The 20,075-nt window shown below is 39.4% G+C and overlaps 1 protein-coding gene across 2 annotated transcripts in view; it reads left to right on the top strand.

Annotated features, from left to right (window-relative positions):
- Positions 1–19,294, top strand: part of LIPA (lipase A, lysosomal acid type) — a 38,545-nt gene extending 19,251 nt beyond the window's left edge. For both annotated transcript variants that reach the window (XM_003312752.6, XM_521552.9), the window contains exons 4-10: positions 4,455–4,653; positions 5,852–5,961; positions 7,641–7,777; positions 9,038–9,184; positions 10,292–10,363; positions 16,856–16,927; positions 17,804–19,294. In XM_003312752.6, coding sequence (XP_003312800.1) covers positions 4,455–4,653; positions 5,852–5,961; positions 7,641–7,777; positions 9,038–9,184; positions 10,292–10,363; positions 16,856–16,927; positions 17,804–18,037 — 971 coding nt within the window. In that variant the 3' untranslated portion in view covers positions 18,038–19,294. The remainder of the gene's footprint in view (positions 1–4,454; positions 4,654–5,851; positions 5,962–7,640; positions 7,778–9,037; positions 9,185–10,291; positions 10,364–16,855; positions 16,928–17,803) is intronic.
- The last annotated feature ends 781 nt before the right edge of the window (positions 19,295–20,075 follow it).

The raw sequence follows: 20,075 nt of genomic DNA, 5'->3' as shown, positions 1-20,075 counted from the left end.
AATCCAGGAGTTATTTTTTGGGGATGTTTAAAGACTTTCCTGATATATCTTCAACTTGTCAGCTTCCACATTTCCCCATTCAAAGCTCTGGAGGTTACAGAGGGAAGTACAGAGACTTTAGGGAAATTTTAAACATTCTCCATCGAGAGAAGGTGGGGAGCTGAGTCCTGGTCCCATGTGCTGGCCAACATCTCCCCTTCCAGCCTCTGTCCTGGACTGGCTGCCACATATCACCCTCCTCCTCCTCTCTCAATTATCGTTGCCCCAGGGCCCTCTCTGGTTTCAAACCATTGCTGCCTTTCTCTGGACACTCTCCCCTGAGGAGTAGACTAGGCAGTCCTGTGTTTTCCGTGTTAACTACAGAGGCACAGATTGGAACAAGTGCCAAGGAATTAGGCCACCTACCGAGCCTTCCTCTTGCCTCACTCTGACTCTGCATCCAGAGGGAAGACGACTGCAGTCGTTTTTGTTGGAAATGACTTGACCTGTGGGAGCAGCCCGTTCCTGGCCTTTCAAAGTCAAGTCGCCTTACTCATGGCCTAGCTCCCGATCACTCCTGGTGGGTGAAAAGTGCCTCAACATACCTAAAGAGCTGTGACATGAGCAGGAAAGCCCCTCTTTCTAGAAAGTGTTGGGCACCATCAGTACAGCAGAGCCACTGCATCGTACAGCGCCCGGTCACCATTCTCACGTACAGTTACCATGAGATGATGGTGGTGCCTGTAGTTACACATTTTCCAACTATAATTTAATGATAAATTAATTTTGGTAATTATAATTGTCACACTGCAGTTTATAATTTTGGATTTTTAATGATCAATTTTCATATTTTCCCAGCTGGATTATCATCTTCTTCACTGAAGCCAAGAAGCCTGTGCATAAGACGCTGTATCTACTGCAATGCCTTCCACTTACATTTTTCGTAGTAAATTTAGTCTTGTTAATATTGCATTAAAATGAACCTTTGAAGGCAAAGATGAGCACATAAAGCAGCCTTAATCTTGTCCTATTTGCTTTCTATTTTCTCCCCATGGGTAGAAGTTCACCTGCATGGCCCTGGCATTTCTATTTTGTGATTAGAAAATCACAGCAGCCATACATGATGTTTCACTTCTGTAATCCCCTCACTTTAAGAGGCCAAGGCAAGAGAATCACTTGAGGCCAGGAGTTTGAGACCAGCCTGGGCAACGTAGTAAGACCTCATCTCTATGAAAAGTTTTTTAAAAAATTGGCTGGATGTTGTGGTACACACCTGTAATCCCAGTTCTTCAGGGGCCTGAGGTGGGAGGATCACTTGAGTCCAGGAGTTTGAGGCTGCAGTGAGCAGTCATGCCACTGCACTCCAGTCTAGGCGATAGAATGAGACCTTTTCTCTCGTAAAAAAAAAAAAAAGTTATAGGAATCATTTTATACTCTTGGCCTGGGGTCCTGCTATTTTAACAACACGAGGGTACAGCAACCCCAGGTTGTACAACTCCAGGGAGTACCATGTATATTTTCATGTATGTGAGCAGTGCCTTCCGGAGTTGTCTACGGAAGCTACCTTGCAGCAGAACTGTCATTTAAAAACAATTTGCTAGTTATCAAATCTATATTAGGACATTAGCAGAAATGAACATTTGTCAATTCACTTATAGTCTTATCATCTGGACAAATCATTCTTCTCATTTTTCCTTGGTATTTTACACTCCTCTTTGGTGTACATTAATTTTGCATAGCTGTAATTTAGAGTAGTCTATAATTTTGTATTTTGCTTTTTTTTCCTTTGCAAGGTATGTTATAAGCTTTTCTATGCTGTCACTGTCCTTGTCATGGTTGATGGATAATTATTATACCAAGTGGATTTCAATGAATTATTTGACCACTTGACAATTAGCTTATTTCCAGTTTTTCACTATTATAAAGAATGAGCAGAGGGCAAAGGAAGCTCTCATTTGTTCACTGTGACCCGTGTGTCAGTCACTATACTGGATACTTACCTCACTTATTCCTCTTAACAATTATTTTTGGAACTGAGACGCAGACTGGTTAAGCAACTTAGTAGTATGAGTTGATATATAGTGAACTCTTACTCTGTGTCAGACTCTTTGCTACCTACTTTTCATATAATATCTCATATCTCACTGTGTCCTATAAAATGTGTATTATCATTTCTACTCTTCAGGGAATTATATTAATTTTAGGAGATGTTTCCCCAAGGTGTCATGTTAGAACTTGGAGAGGACAGAGTTGAGCCTAGGTTTGTTTGAGCTGTCTAAAACTCATGATCAGGCTGGGCGTGGTGGCTCACACCTGTAAACCCCGCACTTTGGGAAGCCGAGGTGGGTGGATCGCTTGAGTCCAGGAGTTTGAGACCAGCCTGGGAACATGGTGAAACACTGTCTCTACAAAAAACACAAAAATTAGCTGGGTGTGGTGGTGCACGCCTGAAATCCCAACTACTCAGGAGGTTGAGATGGAAGGATCACTTGAGCCCAGAAAGTGGAGGTTGCTGTGAGCAGAGATCACGCCACTGCACTCCATCCTGGGTCACAGAGCAACATCCTATCTCAATCAATCAATCAATCAAATAAGTGGATAAAACTCATGGTCACTATAATGTCAGCTCCATGGAGGTACTTTTTTTCCTCTTGTTTTTGTTCTCTGCTGTGTTCTCAGTGCTGAGAAGAAGGCCTGGCACATAATTGGTACTCAATAAAGGCTTGTTTCATGAATAACTGAATGGTCTCAGCGTTAGGTAAGCAGCTTTAGGTCAGGTTTCTTTGGCTCCCACATCTTTGTTTTTTCTGCTATATCACTGTCTCGGGTACAGGTGAGTAGAAAATAAATTCTCACAGGCAGACACAGACACATATCTTTATGAATTTGTGTGTGTGAGCCTTTTTATCTATTTAACTTTTATTCAGCTTTAAAAATTTTTATTAAATTTTATTTTTTAAAGCAGTTTTAAGTTCATAGCAAAATTGAGTGGAAGGTACAGAGATTTCCCATACACCCTCTGCCCCCACACTCCCCTGTTATGAACATCCCTCACAGAGTGGAATTGTAATTGTTACAGCTGATGAACCTACATTCACTCAAAGTCCGTAGTTTACATTAGGGTTCCCTTTTTTTTTTTTTTTGAGACTGAGTCTCCCTCTGTCCCCTAGGCTGGAGTGCAGCAGTGCAATCTCGGCTCACTGCAACCTCTGCCTCCCGGGTTCAAGCAATTCTCCTGCCTCAGCTTCCTGAATAGCTGGGATTACAGGTGTGGGGCACCACACCCAGCTACCTTTTTTGTATTTTTAGTAGAGACAGGGTTTCGCCATGTTGGCCAGGCTAGTCTCGAACTACTGACCTCAAGTGATCCACTCGCCTCAGCCTCCCAAAGTGCTGGGATTGCAGGCATGAACCACCACACCCGGCCACTACAGTTCACTCTTGATGTTGTATATTCTATAGTTTTGGACAAATGTATGATGGCATGTGTCTACCTCTATAGTATCATACGGAGTAGTCTTACTGCCCTGAAAAATCCTCTTTGCTCTGTCTATGAATTCCTTCCTCCCTCCTAACCCCTGGCAACCAGGATCTTTTTTACTCTCTCTATAGTTTTGTCTTTTCCAGCATGTCATATAGAATGCAGCCTTTACAGATCTTAGTAATATGTATTTAAGGTTCCTCTACATCTTTTCGTGGCTTGATAGCTCATTTCCTTTTAGGGATGAGTAATACTCCATTGTCTGGATGTAGCACAGTTTAGTTACACATTCATTTACTGGAGCACATCTTGGTTGCTTCTAAATTTTGGCAATTATGAGTAAAACTACTATAGACATCTGTATGCAGGTTTTTGTGTAGATGTAAGTTTTCAACTCCTTTGGGTAAAATACCAAGGAATGTGATTGCTGGATTATATGGTAAGAGTATGTTTAGTTTTGTAAGAAACTGCCAAACTTTTCCAGTGTGGTGCTACCAGTTTGCATTTCCACCAGCAATGAATGAGAGTTCCTGTTCCTCCACATCCTCTTCAGCAGTTGGTGTTTTCAGCGTTTTTGGATGTTGCTCATTCTGATACGTGTATAGTGATGTCTCATTATGTGTGATCTTTTTCTTTCCTTTGGTTTATTTTGTTAGGAATTATTGTGAGAAATGCAATTACGAAAGCAAATTGTAAAAACATTTTATAATTTCTTAAAAATATATTGATTTTTGTTTTTGCTGCTTACATAAGTGTGTCTTATTAGTGGACATGCAAAAAATGGTCCAGTTTCACTGCTACCTTGCCAGTGCTGTTTTAAAAAAATTCTTTACTAACATTATATGTGAGTACATCACTGTGTCAATCTTTCAATTTATTTCTAGTTCATTATTTGCTTATGGATCTTTTACGAATGTTCTATTTAGCAAGATATCATGTCATATTTGTTTTGAAGCTTGGTGCTACTGCCTCCTAAACAATGAATGTTTTTCAGGTCCCAAACCAGTTGTCTTCCTGCAACATGGCTTGCTGGCAGATTCTAGTAACTGGGTCACAAACCTTGCCAACAGCAGCCTGGGCTTCATTCTTGCTGATGCTGGTTTTGACGTGTGGATGGGCAACAGCAGAGGAAATACCTGGTCTCGGAAACATAAGACACTCTCAGTTTCTCAGGATGAATTCTGGGCTTTCAGGTATATATGAATTGATAATGGCATGGATGTATTTCCTTAGTACTCTTAAAGCAGACAACAGGCTTCCAGCAGAAGAGGCAGATAGGTGGTAACTCTGAAGTTGTATGAGAGGGGAAGTTAGTGTCTTTTGAAAGGTTTTAAATGTTGCTAGGAATTTAATGACTAGCAGTAAGGTAAATTATGAGTAAATGATTACATTAAGATTTACATTTAGTTAGGAATTCTTAAGTTATTTTGGCATTTCTGGTGGTGTGGGTGCTGCTGGGTAAATGTTATTCCATAACTTTCCTCCTTTCTCCATAAATATGTAATCCAGATGTTCACTTTTCTTCTTTCCAGAAATTATCCTTTCCTCCCTCTTCCTTCTGGCTCCACCAGTTAATTGCTGTATGACATTGGACATCTTACATAAGCCTCCTGTGTCTCGGTTTCCTTATTTGTAAAATGGAGCATAATAAACACCTACCTCATAAGGTCACTGGGGGCTTAAAGGAGAGGATGCAGAGAAGGAGCCTCCACAGAACCTGGCACCTTGTATGAACTTGCTAGGGGTTGGCTCTTCTCCTGCCAGTGGCAACATGCGCATGCATGTACCCATATGCACACTTGGGTTTTGGTCTATGTTTTGGTACCAGGTACTAGAGAAAGTCAGCAGCACTATAGCAGCCTCCGGGCTTGCTTCCCATTTTTAAAACCAGAGGCACCTCTAAGGACATGAAACACAAGAATGAGAGCTTTTAACAAAAGGCATATACAAGAATTGGTTTATTGTCACGCTATTTGTAACAACGGAAAACAGGAAACTACCCAAATGCATGTCAGCAGTGAATGGATAAAGTGTTGTATATTTATATAGTAGAATAAGAATGAACAACTTACAATTATATGCAGCAAAAAATGGATTAAGCCAGATACAGGAGAATACACATTGTATAATTCTACTTACAGAAATATTTAAAAACAGGTGAAACTAATTTCTGGTGTGAAAAATGAGGACAATAGTTACTTTTGGGAGACACAACTGGAAGAGAGCCCAAGGGGGCTTCTGCAGTCCTGCTGGTGTTGTTTCCTGGACTCACTGCTGGTTTTCCCAGCTGTGTTTAGTTTGTGATAACTCATCAAACTGCATACTCAGTATGTGTGTGCTATTCTATTTTATGTACTATTTCAATGAAAGAGTTCCTTTCTTGGATTACAGTTACGATGAGATGGCAAAATATGACCTACCAGCTTCCATTAACTTCATTCTGAATAAAACTGGCCAAGAACAAGTGTATTATGTGGGTCATTCTCAAGGCACCACTATAGGTATGTATGTAAATAAGATCAGAAGTTGATATAAATTCTTCATTACAGAGTTTGTACTTTTCTTAAAAGTGAAATATAAAAAGATGTTAGTTCAAATTCCATTTATTTTTAAATGCCAAACAGAAATAATGAATAAGATAAGGAATGTTGGTAACATTTAGTCTTCTATGAAAATTCATGTATATGGTTGAAATTGAAGAAATTAATGTAAGCCACAATATATTACATGTTTTCCTAGATAAAGCAAGATAGGGATGTGAGAGGATAGAAAACAAGTAGTTTCTAAGTTCAGAGACTTACATAAAGAAAACAAGAAAATATACTGCCTTCTGAAGTTAAGTGGAATATAACTAACTACAGGTACATTTGGTTTACAAAAAATTTTGAAAAGTTATATGCATTTTAATTTATGCTGATTATATAAGTAATGCATGTTCACTGTAGAAAAATAGAAGAACAGAAGATTTAGCAAAATTAAAGAAAATAAAAATTGCCCATAATTCTAGTCAGCAAGAGTTTTTGTAATTAGGGGCTAGGAACCTGTCCTATAATTTATTTAATTCTCCCTTTTAATGTTTACTATGACTAACACCTTAGTGTTCCCGTCACATGTTTTCCTTACAATATATTCCTAGAAGGAGCCTTACTATATGAAAGGTATGAATGTTTTGAAGGGTCTCAAAACATGTAGTTATATTGCCAGAAAAAAAATGGAGTTAAGCATTTTTCTTTATTTATATTTCTTCTTTCATGACTTGCCTGCTTGGGACCTTTGCCCCACTGCTTCCTAAAGTGACATTCTGGGGCCAGGTGGCAAGACGTCAGAGAGGGTTGTATTAATTCGTTTTCATGCCACTACTAAAGACATACCCGAGACTGGGCAATTTATAAAGAAAAAGAGGTTTAATGGACTCACAGTTTAATGGACTGTGAGCTAGGGAGGCCTTACAATAATGACGGAAGAGCAAGGAACATCTTACATGGTGGCAGACAAGAGAGAGTGAGTGCCAAGTGAGGGAGTTTCCCCTTATAAAACCATCAAATCTCGTGAGACTTACTCACTACCACAAGAACAGTATGGGGGAAACAGCCTCCGTGATTCAGTTATCTCCCACCAGGTCCCTCCCACAACACATGGGAATTATGGGAACTACAATTAAAGATGAGATTTGGGTGGGAACACACCCAAACCATATCAAGGGTTAAAATATATTTTAAAGCTAGGGGATTCTAAATGTGTGAGTTCCTTTGAAATCATTGGTGGTTTATTTCAACGTGGTGTCTGTAAATTGTTCTTTGGGGGAGGGGCATGGGGGGGATAAAGGTGATGGGGTGAGGCTCTTGGAAATAGTCTGTTATTTACATTGTAAAAGGAACTGGGAAGATTTTCTGATTCTCCCAGACTGGATTTCTTCCAGTGCTTATCTAGGTTGAGATTTGGAACAAGCATTAACAAATGCTTGATTTCCTAGTTTAACCAAATTCAGTGTTAGGGCACACGGAAGTTCAGAGTGCCCCATGTCAAGTGTTTTGGCTCCTGCTGGTGGTATTGTTTGCGTGGGTTTCAGGCCTCCGCGAGAGGGCGTTGCGAGAGGGCGTTGCGAGTGACGGCCTTTGTGTTTTCTGAGAAGGAAATCCCAGATGATGGAATTCCTGTTTTCTTTCCTTTGTTCTCACAGGTTTTATAGCATTTTCACAGATCCCTGAGCTGGCTAAAAGGATTAAAATGTTTTTTGCCCTGGGTCCTGTGGCTTCTGTCGCCTTCTGTACTAGCCCTATGGCCAAATTAGGACGATTACCAGATCATCTCATTAAGGTACTTGGACCCCTCCCATCCCTCTCCTCTCCCCGCAGATTTCCTCCTCAGATCTGAAGAACTGGCAAGGGGAGGGATAATCTGTGCCTTCCTCCCCTGCGTTTTGATATCAGTGGAGCAGTGGGCTTTTCTTTTTCCGTTTACCCCTCCTTCCAGACCCAGGGGTGGCCGGGGACGCCTGTCATTTCCTGCACACTGGTGCCACGTGTACTCATGGTTAGCATGTGTCAGTACAGCTCTGCCCACCTCACAGGGAGAGCAAGGAGAGTCTGGGAGAAAATAATTTAAGCATTTGTGGAGTTGCCCTTTATCCCATGAGGTGAGCCTGTGCACAGAGGATGTAGGAGATGGGAGATAGGAAATGTTCCCAAAAGCCCATCCCTAGCTACACTGAGGGTGACCTAACAACACTATCATTATTGTATTTTATAATATGGCTCCTAAACACAGCCAGTAGCTTCATCAGGGCTCTGCCCTAAAGCTGTGGCACCCGAACCTCTGTTCAGGGAGGAAATAGATTTCATGAAAAAGAGTTTTAAGCTAGGTAAGACCAGATGTTCTATTATGCATGCATTATATGTCTTTTATGAAATATATGTTTACACACACACATATGAAATCCTGTATAGAAATATATACATGAAATGAGGTATAACGTCTCTCATGGGCCATTTAGAAGACTTAAATAGGAAAGATGGAAACTCCTAGGCTTAGGCAGTCCTTCTGCCTTGGCCTCTCAAAGTGCTGGGATTACAGGCATGAGCTACCATGCCTGGCCAATAAAAAAAATTTTAAAAACAAAATAAAAAAGCAAGCGATGGGCTGGATTTGGCCTGCTGGCCAGTAGCATTGAATTAGATGGGCACACCTCTGGCAGACATTACTGATCAATCACAGCCTTGACTGTTTCTTAGAAGTAACCACCGATCCATCAGAGTCAGATGAAAATTACTTGGGGGTGGCCCTGGGAGGGGTGATCATTAAGGCCCTTTCCCACTGTAGAAGTCTGCTGAAAACTTATTTGATTTTCTGCCTCCTTCTCTTCATTTGGAGAATTTAAATACACCTCTGTAGTGTGTGATTTTTGCTTTGGTAAACTTGTGCAAAAGCATCCTGGTTTGATGCCCACTGGTTGCCGTTCTCTTCTGAGGCCATTCGTGGAGACATTGGGTACTTGTCTCTGTTTCTGAGGTGAGTCATGGAGACTTATGCACCAGAATGAAATGCTGAGATGTTCTTGGGTTTCTTTTTATTTTGTAGGACTTATTTGGAGACAAAGAATTTCTTCCCCAGAGTGCGTTTTTGAAGTGGCTGGGTACCCACGTTTGCACTCATGTCATACTGAAGGAGCTCTGTGGAAATCTCTGTTTTCTTCTGTGTGGATTTAATGAGAGAAATTTAAATATGGTATGCATGTTTATAGTAAGATTTGATTTTTTTTTTTATCTGTGAATGTGCTTATTTGTGTTGAATGATATGGGAGAGGCGGGAATGACCTCATCAGAACTCTAAAGAGTCTTTCATTTGAGAGGCACAATCATGAACTTTGGCCAATGCCTAGAATATGGTACCACCTGCTGCTATCCTCAGGCTGACTGTGGTCACCTTCTTATGTTGTACCTAGATGGAGACTATTGAATGAGGAGATCTGTCACAAATTAAGTTGTAATATTTATAATTACTCTAGTGATTTGTTTCTTTTAGAAATTATTATAAGTAGTAAACATAAAGATGGGAACAATAGACAGTGGGGACTCCAAAAGGAAGGAGGGAGAGGGACAAGGGCTGAAGAACTTCCTACTGAGTACTATAGCCAATATTGAGTACTGTAGTTATGGGATCAATAGAAGCCCGCATCTCAGCATCATGCAATCCACCCTTGTAACAAACCTGCACATGTACCCCCTGAATCTAAAATACACAAATTTTCAAAAATTACTATAAGTAGTTAAATTTGGAATGGCCATTTACATACACATATGTGTATGCTTGCAGTGTGTGTGTATTCATAAAAGTACATTTTATAAAATGTAAACCCATTTTATTTTATAAAATATAAACCCTTGGCCAATACTATGCCCGTGTTTCTAAATATGTTTGTTAGTTTGTCATGTGGCATTTTGAAAAAAAGGGTTAAAATCCTGGAATAAAGGCCCTAAGGAATTTCAGTGCCATTTTTCTTTTGTCTGATAATTAAAGCAAGGTGTGATGGTTATATGAAATTTGGGAAATTCAGGAAAGCATGAAGAAGAAAATGAAAATGCCCTGTAAATGAAACCCACACAGTCCCGTGCTTACCATGTTGTTGCACCTCCTTCATATGGACTTTGTATGTGGTTGTATGTATTTTTATAGGACAGATTTTTAGTCAAATAATTTTTTTCTACCTCTCATCTCATATACTTGAGATTATGGCTCTAGTTTTTAGTGCTTTGAAGGGCAAAATACAATGTTTATTATCAATGCCACCTTAATGCTGTTTTCATTCTTCATTTCAATGTATTTATTTTGCAGTCTAGAGTGGATGTATATACAACACATTCTCCTGCTGGAACTTCTGTGCAAAACATGTTACACTGGAGCCAGGTAGGCATTCCAGGAGTGCATTTGGGGTTCATGTAAAATCAACATCAGAAAGGTCTGGGCATGCAAACCCTTTCCAAATAGAAAGACAACCTGCTTACAAATCTGATCTGGTTTTCTTCCCCAGAGTCCTGGGTTTTTGTCATCGTGCTTGTGTTGCTTTTGATACCTGTGGTGGGGCACACTGTGTTATACATGGGTTCACAAACAGCTACTGGGGTTGACATTTTTCTTTTCCCTCCTGTCCCTTCCTCAAGTCTCAGGTTAATACATTCTCTCCCTTTCCTTCTCCCCCAGCTTTCTTTTCCTCCTCCTGTTTCCTCCCCTCCATCTGCTTCTCATTGAGTCCTAGATTCTTTTTATTTCTGTGTTGCTTCATAAAGAGTGATTTTAAATCCGTTTTGGAGATAGAAACCGCTGTTTCAACACTAACCCCTGATCACAATATGCTTGGAATAGCAGTGAATAAACTGCAGCTAAACCAATGATAGATGTGAATGGGGGCCCCTGACTTTTGAAATACAGTTTTGATTATTTTATCATGTAAATAAGTCATGTTCATTCTAGAAAATTTAGAAACTACATCTAGAAAAAAATTATCTTAAAATGAAAATAAAATCATTCTATAACCCTAGACAGAGAGGAAATGCATATCCATAGATATTGAATGTCTCTGCATTCTATCCTATACCTCTTCAAAAAGATGCTGTTAAAGACATGGATAGAAATAGTAGATGTAGAAATAGATTGATTTTTCTCCTGCTTACTGTTTTACAGCTTGCTTTTCTTTTTTCACCTGACAATATGTCAGGGACTTCTTTCTACCTCAGGACATAATTTTGTGCCATTTATTTTTCAGCTAACTTCATTTTTAATATGAAACAACTCACCATTTAAGCCCTAAACCAAGACACTGTAGGTGTCTTGAATAGTAATTTCCAAACACCTGGCAGTCACTGCTTGCATCGGAATCACCAAATTGCTTTAAAAAGTACACTATTTAATAAATCATTGCATTAAAAAAGTAATGAGAGTTGGAATTATAGTGGAATTCTTGGATTGGCTACCATCCAGGCTTATAAAACAAATACTCCTGTGTCCCAATCATTTGGACTAGAGAATCTGTACTTTTATTTTTTTGTTTTATTTTATTTTTTTGAGACGGACTCTCACTCTGTTGCCAGGCTGGAGTGTAGTGGTGCGATCTTGGCTCACTGCAACCTCCGCCTCCCAGCTTCATGTGATTCTCCTGCCTCAGCCTCCCAAGTTGTTTTATTATTTTTTAAAAAAATTTTTATTGAGGTATAAGTGACATAGAATATTTAAAGTGTACAATTTGATATATTTCAGTGTTTGTATACACCTGTGAAACCATCACCATAATCGACACAGCAAATATATCATCATCCTAAAAGGTCCCTGCTGCCCCTTTGTGATACCTCCCCCCATCCCTCCCCTCAATCCCACTGATCTGCTTCCTGTCATTGTAGCTTAGTTTGCATTTTCTAGAGCTTGCGTGAGAACAGTCATGCAGTTTATACTTGTTTTTGTCTGGCTTCTTCCACTCAGAATACTTGTTTTGAAATTTTCCTATGTTGTATATGTCAGTAGTTCATTCCTTTTTATTTCTGAGGATCTGCATTTTTAAAAAATCTGCCTGGTAGATTCTTTTGCTCCACCAGGTTTGGGAGCAAACCTGGTCGAGACATCCTGATACTTTCATCTCCTTCTTCAGTTGCCCCAGGAACTCTAACAGTGCTATAGTTCTCCTTTCCCTGGGGCTCGTCTCTAAGGAACTAGGAAGAGCCTGGCCTCAGGCTCCTGGTCCTTTATAGTAACTAGAAGGCTGAGGGTTAAATGTCAGTTCCTCAGGGGCAGAGTTTGTTGTGGCCTAAAAGAGGGGTATCTGGAATGCAAATAGTTCATGACGTGCTGAACAGCACATGCTTACCACTTAAGGAAATCCCCCAAACCTTCAAAAATCCTCAAATTCACAAAGATTGAGGATTTTGGTTCTTGGTTCAGGTCTCTGCTTTTCTCCTTGGTCACATTTATACTTATAGTCACTTGTTTTCTTCATATACCCTGTCACTAGAATTCCCCTACATTTTTGAGGATGCCTAGGACCTCTTACCTAATGGACATTTTCCTAAAAGGCCCAATGTCTGTCACCTCAGCAGTTATTGCACCCCCAGAGATGATGGAGGGTGACTCAGCTGGCTGGAGGCAGATCCTGAGCTTTCCCACCAGCTTAGTGACTGCCAGCAGCCCACGCACAGTACACGCCAGGCCTCAGCAAAGTACAAATGGCCACCAGACCTGGGATGTCAGAGGCCCTTGGGAATGTTGAAACCAAGGCTGTCCTAGGCCAACTCTATTTTATATTACAGACCTGTGGTGCTTCACCCTTCTGTGTCTTGGGCCTCCACTGGGCATGGGGTTTGCAGTAGAGACATTGGATCGGCTATCATCTAGGCTACTGGTCTTGTTCCAGCCCTCTTATCCAGCAGCTCGCCAGGGTCAAAGGCTGCAGGGTGAGGGCCAGAGCACTGCTCTGTGCCCCATTTGTGACCTGGTGACTTTAGATTCTAACTACCCTGGAATATATCTCCAGAATATTTGCAAAGCCCAGATTTGCTGTACAAGGCAGCCTGGGCCTTTGCTCTTCTACCTGCTGTACCATCTTTTGTCAGTAAAATGGTTGGTTGCTTTGTGCAGCCATTGTATCGGATCTTCCCTTTGGCTTTCCCTCCTCTGGGCTGTTGGCCAGGGGCTGCCACTGGTGCAGGCTGCAGGCTCCAAGAGGCAGTGCAGGAAAAGGCTTCTGTGGAAGGTGGGCAGGCCTGGATGCCGGGCAGGCTGGGGCTAGAATTCAGGTGTGGCATTAGAGGGCTCTTATGGTATGAGTTTGGGGTTGACCTTAAAGGCCATTTTGTTTACAGTACATTCAGAAGTTTACTTTTTGTTTAAATAATTAGGATTAACTTGTTAATAAATTCCATACCTTGTTCTTTAGTGGGATTTTAAATATAGCATACTCGTCTTTCCATTCTCCTTATAAACCTGATGAATTTCGGAGCTCCCCAGAGCCAAGACTTGATATTACTTCTCACTTTCTCACTGGCCCTGCCCAGAGCCCAGGTACTCTCACCTGTTTGAAGAAGGCCATCCCAGTGTAGTTTTCCAGTGTTGTTCTGAACTACCTAAGGTGCTATTAAAAATACTGGTTCTTGGGCCTGTCTGAGACCTGTGGAGACTCTGAATTCCTAGGGCTGTGACCCTGGGATCTATGTTTGAGTTAAGTGCCTTAGATGATTACGATGTGCTCTTTTTTTTTTTTTCTTTAAAGGAAAAAAACATACTTTTGGTAGGCTTTTAAAGAACACTGTAAAAAGGATATTCAGTACAATTTTTGTTAAACATGTAATATGTTTTATGAAATTTTAGAAAATACATGAGTGAAAGAAAAATGACTTGTATGTCTAGTGCCCAGCAATAGCCACTATTAATATTTTGGTATAATCTTACAGTTTTGTAATATAATCATTTCCATTACAAAAGTCAGATCATACTACATCTGCTTTTATGTAAATTTTCATTTAATGAAATGCCATTATATTTGTTAGATACAAGTTAAGCTGTTGTATTAGAGACCCCAAAATACAGCTGCTAAATAAAGAGTTTATTTCTTTCTCATAATAAAGTTCAGAGAGAGGTGGCCCAGACTGATGATAGAGGGGGTTTTGGCTGTGTTCCATGAGGCCATGCAGGGACCCAGTTCCCTCCATACTATAGCTCTGCCATCCTCGGGGTGTTGTCCTCTTCTGCCTGGTTGCAGCCGGGTCACCTCCATGTCTCTTCCAACTCACAGGAAGGCAGGGGAGAGGGAGCTCAGGGCAAGTGACTTTGTGCGAAGGAGATAGCTTAGAAGTGAGCGGTATGGCCATAGCCTGGCTGCTCGCAGGAGGATGAGGATGTGGTTTCTATCTTGGCAGCCATGTGCTTAGGGAAAGCTTTAGGGATTCTGTTACTGAAAGGAAGAAGGCAAGAATGGGAATGGGTGGCAGTCTCTGACATAATTAAAAATGCCTTTCCGGGTCAGTAACTAAAGTTTTAAAATATTTGTCATAAAGGGCAGTTTCTGTTGCTTGAATTTTATTATCATTTTGTTTTTTGCAGTGATAGTTGTTTTGCAGTCATAAATCATCTGTCCTTATATGTTAGAGTGTTTTCTTAGGATGATACATTCATAGCAGTAGACTTAGTAAGGGAGAGGGTAGGCATAGCTTTAAGACTTCTAATACATATTGTACTTTAGAAAAGTTGAACCCGTTTACATTTTTATTACCATTCAAGACCTAAATATAATTTTTAAATGTCATTTTAAAACGGTTTATCCTAATACTATAGGCATTTCCTCCTGATCATTATCTACATATACTCTGTGATATGATTATCACAGAAGTATAACCTTAGTGTATATTTGGTTTCATTTTTTTCCACTTAGTATTATTTATGAGATTATCTGTAAGCCATTTTCTGTTTCTATTTTATTTATATTTATGACAGTGGCATACTCCTTGTGTATATTTATGTAACATATTTACCCAAATATCTATTATTTGAAATGGTAAGTTTTGGCCACAAGGTGGCGCCCGGTAAAAAGAAATGCCCAGACATTCTCTTCAAAACTGCTTTTGGTTTATGTGAAGTCTGTTCTTATCAACTGCATACAATTCTACTGTTTGATGTAATAAAACACAGAGCGAGATGATATACTACAAGGGATTGTTACTTATTAAAATTGGGCTTTAGCTTATTTCCAGGTTTTTGTTACTGGAAATCATCTTAATACTTTTCTTTTGAAATATCCTTTCAAGTGGATAGCTTGAAGTCCTAAGTGACTTAGCACAAAGTCAAATTTAGAACTTCAGTCTGAGCTATAGGCAAGTTTCACCTTTGTATTCTGTGCTCACGCTGGTGCTTCATATGAATGCTGAAGGACATGTGACAAAGTGATGAACTGCTGTCTGTGTTCAGTGGCAGAATAGTTTGCATCAATATATTTTCACTGACAAAGATGGGGAACAGATGTACCGACAGGTGCTGTGAATCCAAATTTTGTTTTGCTTGTTAAATATGCCACAGGTATTTAATATCAGTCATTTGCAACGGCAAAAACAGATGCCAAATATTTCTCCTGTAACAATCCCCTATAGTATATCATCTCACTCTGTCTTTTATTACATCAAACAGTAGAATTGTATGCAGTTGATTAGAACAGACTTCACATAAATCAAAAGCAGTTTTGACAAAGAATGTCTGAGCATTTCTTTTTATCAGGCGCCACCCTGTGGCCAAAACTTACCATTTCAAATTCATTTGGCTTGCCAATTTTGTGTTTAATTTTTGACATACATTTAATTTGAGAGTGTAGAGGAAATATGGATTTGCACTATTTTGAATTTTAAAAATAAGTGACATTTTGCTAATATTTTATATTATACTATTTTAAATATGAATAAATGTAAATTTCAATACAATTTCAATTTCATGGCTCTAGTATCCCTAACTAGTTAGAATTGTGCTGGCGTGCAGTACTACTTGGTGATTATACTGATACCAATACTCAAGAAAAAGTGTTTAATCAATACCATCATTAAAATTTGACTAATACAACTAGACAAGTAGAATGGGTAAATAGAAAATATACAGTCATCCCTCAAGTATCTTTGGGGACTGGCTGCAGACATCACCCCCAAACCAAAATTCACAGATACTCAAGTCCCTTGTATAAAATGATGTAGTATTTGCATATAGCCTATGCACATCCTTTCATATGCTTTAAATCATCCCTAGATTACTTATGATGCTTAATACAATGTAAACGCTATGTAAGTAGCTGTTACACTGTTTTAAAATTTGTATTTTTTATTGTTTTATTATCTTTTATTTTTTCCAAATATTTTCAATGTGCAAAATATCACTTGGCTGAATCCACAGATACAAAACTGGATATGGAGGGCCAATTGTATATTATAATTATTTTATCTATATATATCCATCTCTCTCTCTCTCTCTCTATGTATATATATGTATATATATATGTAGCTATCTATCTGTCTACCTTTATTTCCCAAGTAAAATGACTAACTCTTTGAAAAGCTTAGGATGCAAATTTCAGCAGAAAATGTCAGCATAAAGTTCCGCTAGCAGGAGCAACTGTTGATCTAGTATAATTGAGAGCATATGTGCATAGCTGCTTTCTTGTGTCAGGTGGTAGCTGCTTAACAATCATACAATGAGAAATTGAGTCATTCAGTAAAGCAGGACAAAACCATGCCATTTCACTTAAAATAATGCCTTGGAAATGAAGAGTAAATCTGGATATTGGTATGAAGTTGATTTCCGAGGACGTGGCTAGCTCCAGCAACCTATGATGTTATCTCTAACTTCGGTATCAGATAACTCTTTTCCAAATTATCTTCTTTTTAGGCTGTTAAATTCCAAAAGTTTCAAGCCTTTGACTGGGGAAGCAGTGCCAAGAATTATTTTCATTACAACCAGGTAAAGTTTTTAGTCTTTTCATTAAAGGGGGCCCTGAAAACTCATCAAGAAAGCCAGCCTGGCCTATCAGGATTCTGGCCAGGCTCAGGTGCTGTGGGAAATGTTTGCAGGAGTTGACTAGTGTTTGTTTTCCATCAGTCCATTCAGAACAATCCAAGCTTTGTAGCTGGTGTTGTGGACTGGGCCTCCTCTCTTTGTCCTTTCCCCATCTCTAAATAAGAATCATCACTGTTATGCATTACTCAGAGTAATCACGAACATAGCCTGTAGAGTCAGACAGTCCTATGTCTGTTATCTGGTAGCTATGGGGCCTTGGCCAGATTACATTGCTTAAGCCTCTTCCCTGCACTAATAAAATTAGCATTTTTGAGCATGCTAAATGCACTGAAGTGTGAGGCACTTTGCTCTGTTTTTTAAATTTAATTCCCAGAGCATCTCTGTGATGTAAACGTGATTATCTCTGACTTAAACATGAGGACAGTGAGGCTTAGAGAATTTCTGTGACTTGTCTTACACCCAAAGGGAAGAAGTAGGAGGGCATGATCCCAAACTCTTTCCAGCCACTATTGCCTTGAGTCTACTACCTATGGAATACAACACCTTCCTTGCCGGGGATTAAACATTCATTTTGGTGCCCAGCCTACGGCAGCAGCTCCACAGCTAGTGGCGATTATAATTAGCATTCTTTCATTTGGGGTTAGATTTCTTTTTTTGTGCCAGTAATGGCAACTTGAAAAGATACTCAAAGGGATTTTAAAAATTTAGTCTGTTAGTCAAACTTACTAGACAATGTTTAATGGAGATTGCGCTTATTGTGATTTTGAAAATTAAAACAACAACAACAACGAGGCTTTCTCTGGTTCCTTTTCATTGTAGAGTTATCCTCCCACATACAATGTGAAGGACATGCTTGTGCCGACTGCAGTCTGGAGCGGGGGTCACGACTGGCTTGCAGATGTCTACGACGTCAATATCTTACTGACTCAGATCACCAACTTGGTGTTCCATGAGAGCATTCCGGAGTGGGAGCATCTTGACTTCATTTGGGGCCTGGATGCCCCTTGGAGGCTTTATAATAAAATTATTAATCTAATGAGGAAATATCAGTGAAAGCTGGACTTGAGCTGTGTACTACCAAGTCAATGATTATGTCATGTGAAAATGTGTTTGCTTCATTTCTGTAAAACACTTGTTTTTCTTTCCCAGGTCTTTTGTGTTTTTATATCCAAGAAAATGATAACTTTGAAGATGCCCAGTTCACTCTAGTTTCAATTAGAAACATACTAGCTATTTTTTCTTTAATTAGGGCTGGAATAGGAAGCCAGTGTCTCAACCATAGTATTGTCTCTTTAAGTCTTTTAAATATCACTGATGTGTAAAAAGGTCATTATATCCATTCTGTTTTTAAAATTTAAAATATATTGACTTTTTGCCCTTCATAGGACAAAGTAATATATGTGTTGGAATTTTAAAATTGTGTTGTCATTGGTAAATCTGTCACTGACTTAAGCGAGGTATAAAAGTACGCAGTTTTCATGTCCTTGCCTTAAAGAGCTCTCTAGTCTAACGGTCTTGTAGTTAGAGATCTAAATGACATTTTATCATGTTTTCCTGCAGCAGGTGCATAGTCAAATCCAGAAATATCACAGCTGTGCCAGTAATAAAGATGCTACAATTAATTTTATCAAACCTAACTGTGACAGCTGTGATTTGACACATGTTTTAATTGCTCAGGTTAAATGAAATAGTTTTCCGGAGTCTTCAAAAACAAATTGCACTGATAAAACAAAAACAAAAGTATGTTTTAAATGCTTTGAAGACTGATACACTCAACCATCTATATTCATGAGCTCTCAATTTCATGGCAGGCCATAATTCTACTTATCTGAGAAGCAAATCCCTGTGGAGACTATACCACTATTTTTTCTGAGATTAATGTACTCTTGGAGCCAGCTACTGTCATTATTGATCACATCTGTGTGAAGCCAAAGCCCCGTGGTTGCCCATGAGAAGTGTCCTAGTTCATTTTCACCCAAATGAAGTGTGAACGTGATGTTTTCGGATGCAAACTCAGCTCAGGGATTCATTTTGTGTCTTAGTTTTATATGCGTCCTTATTTTTAATACACCTTCTTCACGTCCCTATGTTGGGAAGTCCATATTTGTCTGCTTTTCTTGCAGCATCATTTCCTTACAATACTGTCCGGTGGACAAAATGACAATTGATATGTTTTTCTGATATAATTACTTTAGCTGCACTAACAGTACAATGCTTGTTAATGGTTAATATAGGCAGGGTGAATACTACTTTGTAACTTTTAAAGTCTTAAACTTTTCAATAAAATTGAGTGAGACTTATAGGCCCAAAGAATTGTGTGTATGTTTTTTCTCTTTTATTTAACAGTCATCTGGTTCTTCCCTTTCTCTCTTGGCAGTACTTGGAACTCTTCTCAAGGTTAATGTGTTTACTCTGGGAAATGAAGGGCTACCAAGTAACGAGTGATTTTTAAAAATCATTTTTTTGTTTGCCACAAGAGGGCACTCTTGGCTTTGCTTGCAAATCTTCCCACGCTCTCTTCCCTCACTACTTTTTTTCTTTTCTTTTCTTTTATTATTATTATACTTTAAGTTTTAGGGTACATGTGCAGGTTAGTTACATATGTATACATGTGCCATGCTGGTGTGCTGCACCCATTAACTCGTCATTTAGCATTAGGTATATCTCCCAATGCTATCCCTCCTACCTCCCCCCACCCCACAACAGTCCCCAAAGTGTGATGTTCCCCTTCCTGTGTCCATGTGTTCTCATTGTTCAATTCCCACCTATGAGTGAGAATATGCGGTGTTTGGTTTTTTTTTCTTGCGATAGTTTACTGAGATTGATGATTTCCAATTTCATCCATGTCCCTACAAAGGACATGAACTCATCATTTTTTATGGCTGCATAGCATTCCATGGTGTATATGTGCCACATTTTCTTAATCCAGTCTATCATTGTTGGACATTTGGGTTGGTTCCAAGTCTTTGCTATTGTGAATAGTGCCGCAATAAACATACGTGTGCATGTGTCTTTATAGCAGCATGATTTATAGTCCTTTGGGTATATACCCAGTAATGGGATGGCTGGGTCAAATGGTATTTCTAGTTCT

The sequence above is a fragment of the Pan troglodytes genome, chromosome 8 (genome assembly GCF_028858775.2).
Source record: "Pan troglodytes isolate AG18354 chromosome 8, NHGRI_mPanTro3-v2.0_pri, whole genome shotgun sequence".
NCBI classification, from domain to species: domain Eukaryota; kingdom Metazoa; phylum Chordata; class Mammalia; order Primates; family Hominidae; genus Pan; species Pan troglodytes.
This window is presented reverse-complemented; position numbering and strand designations above follow the sequence as displayed.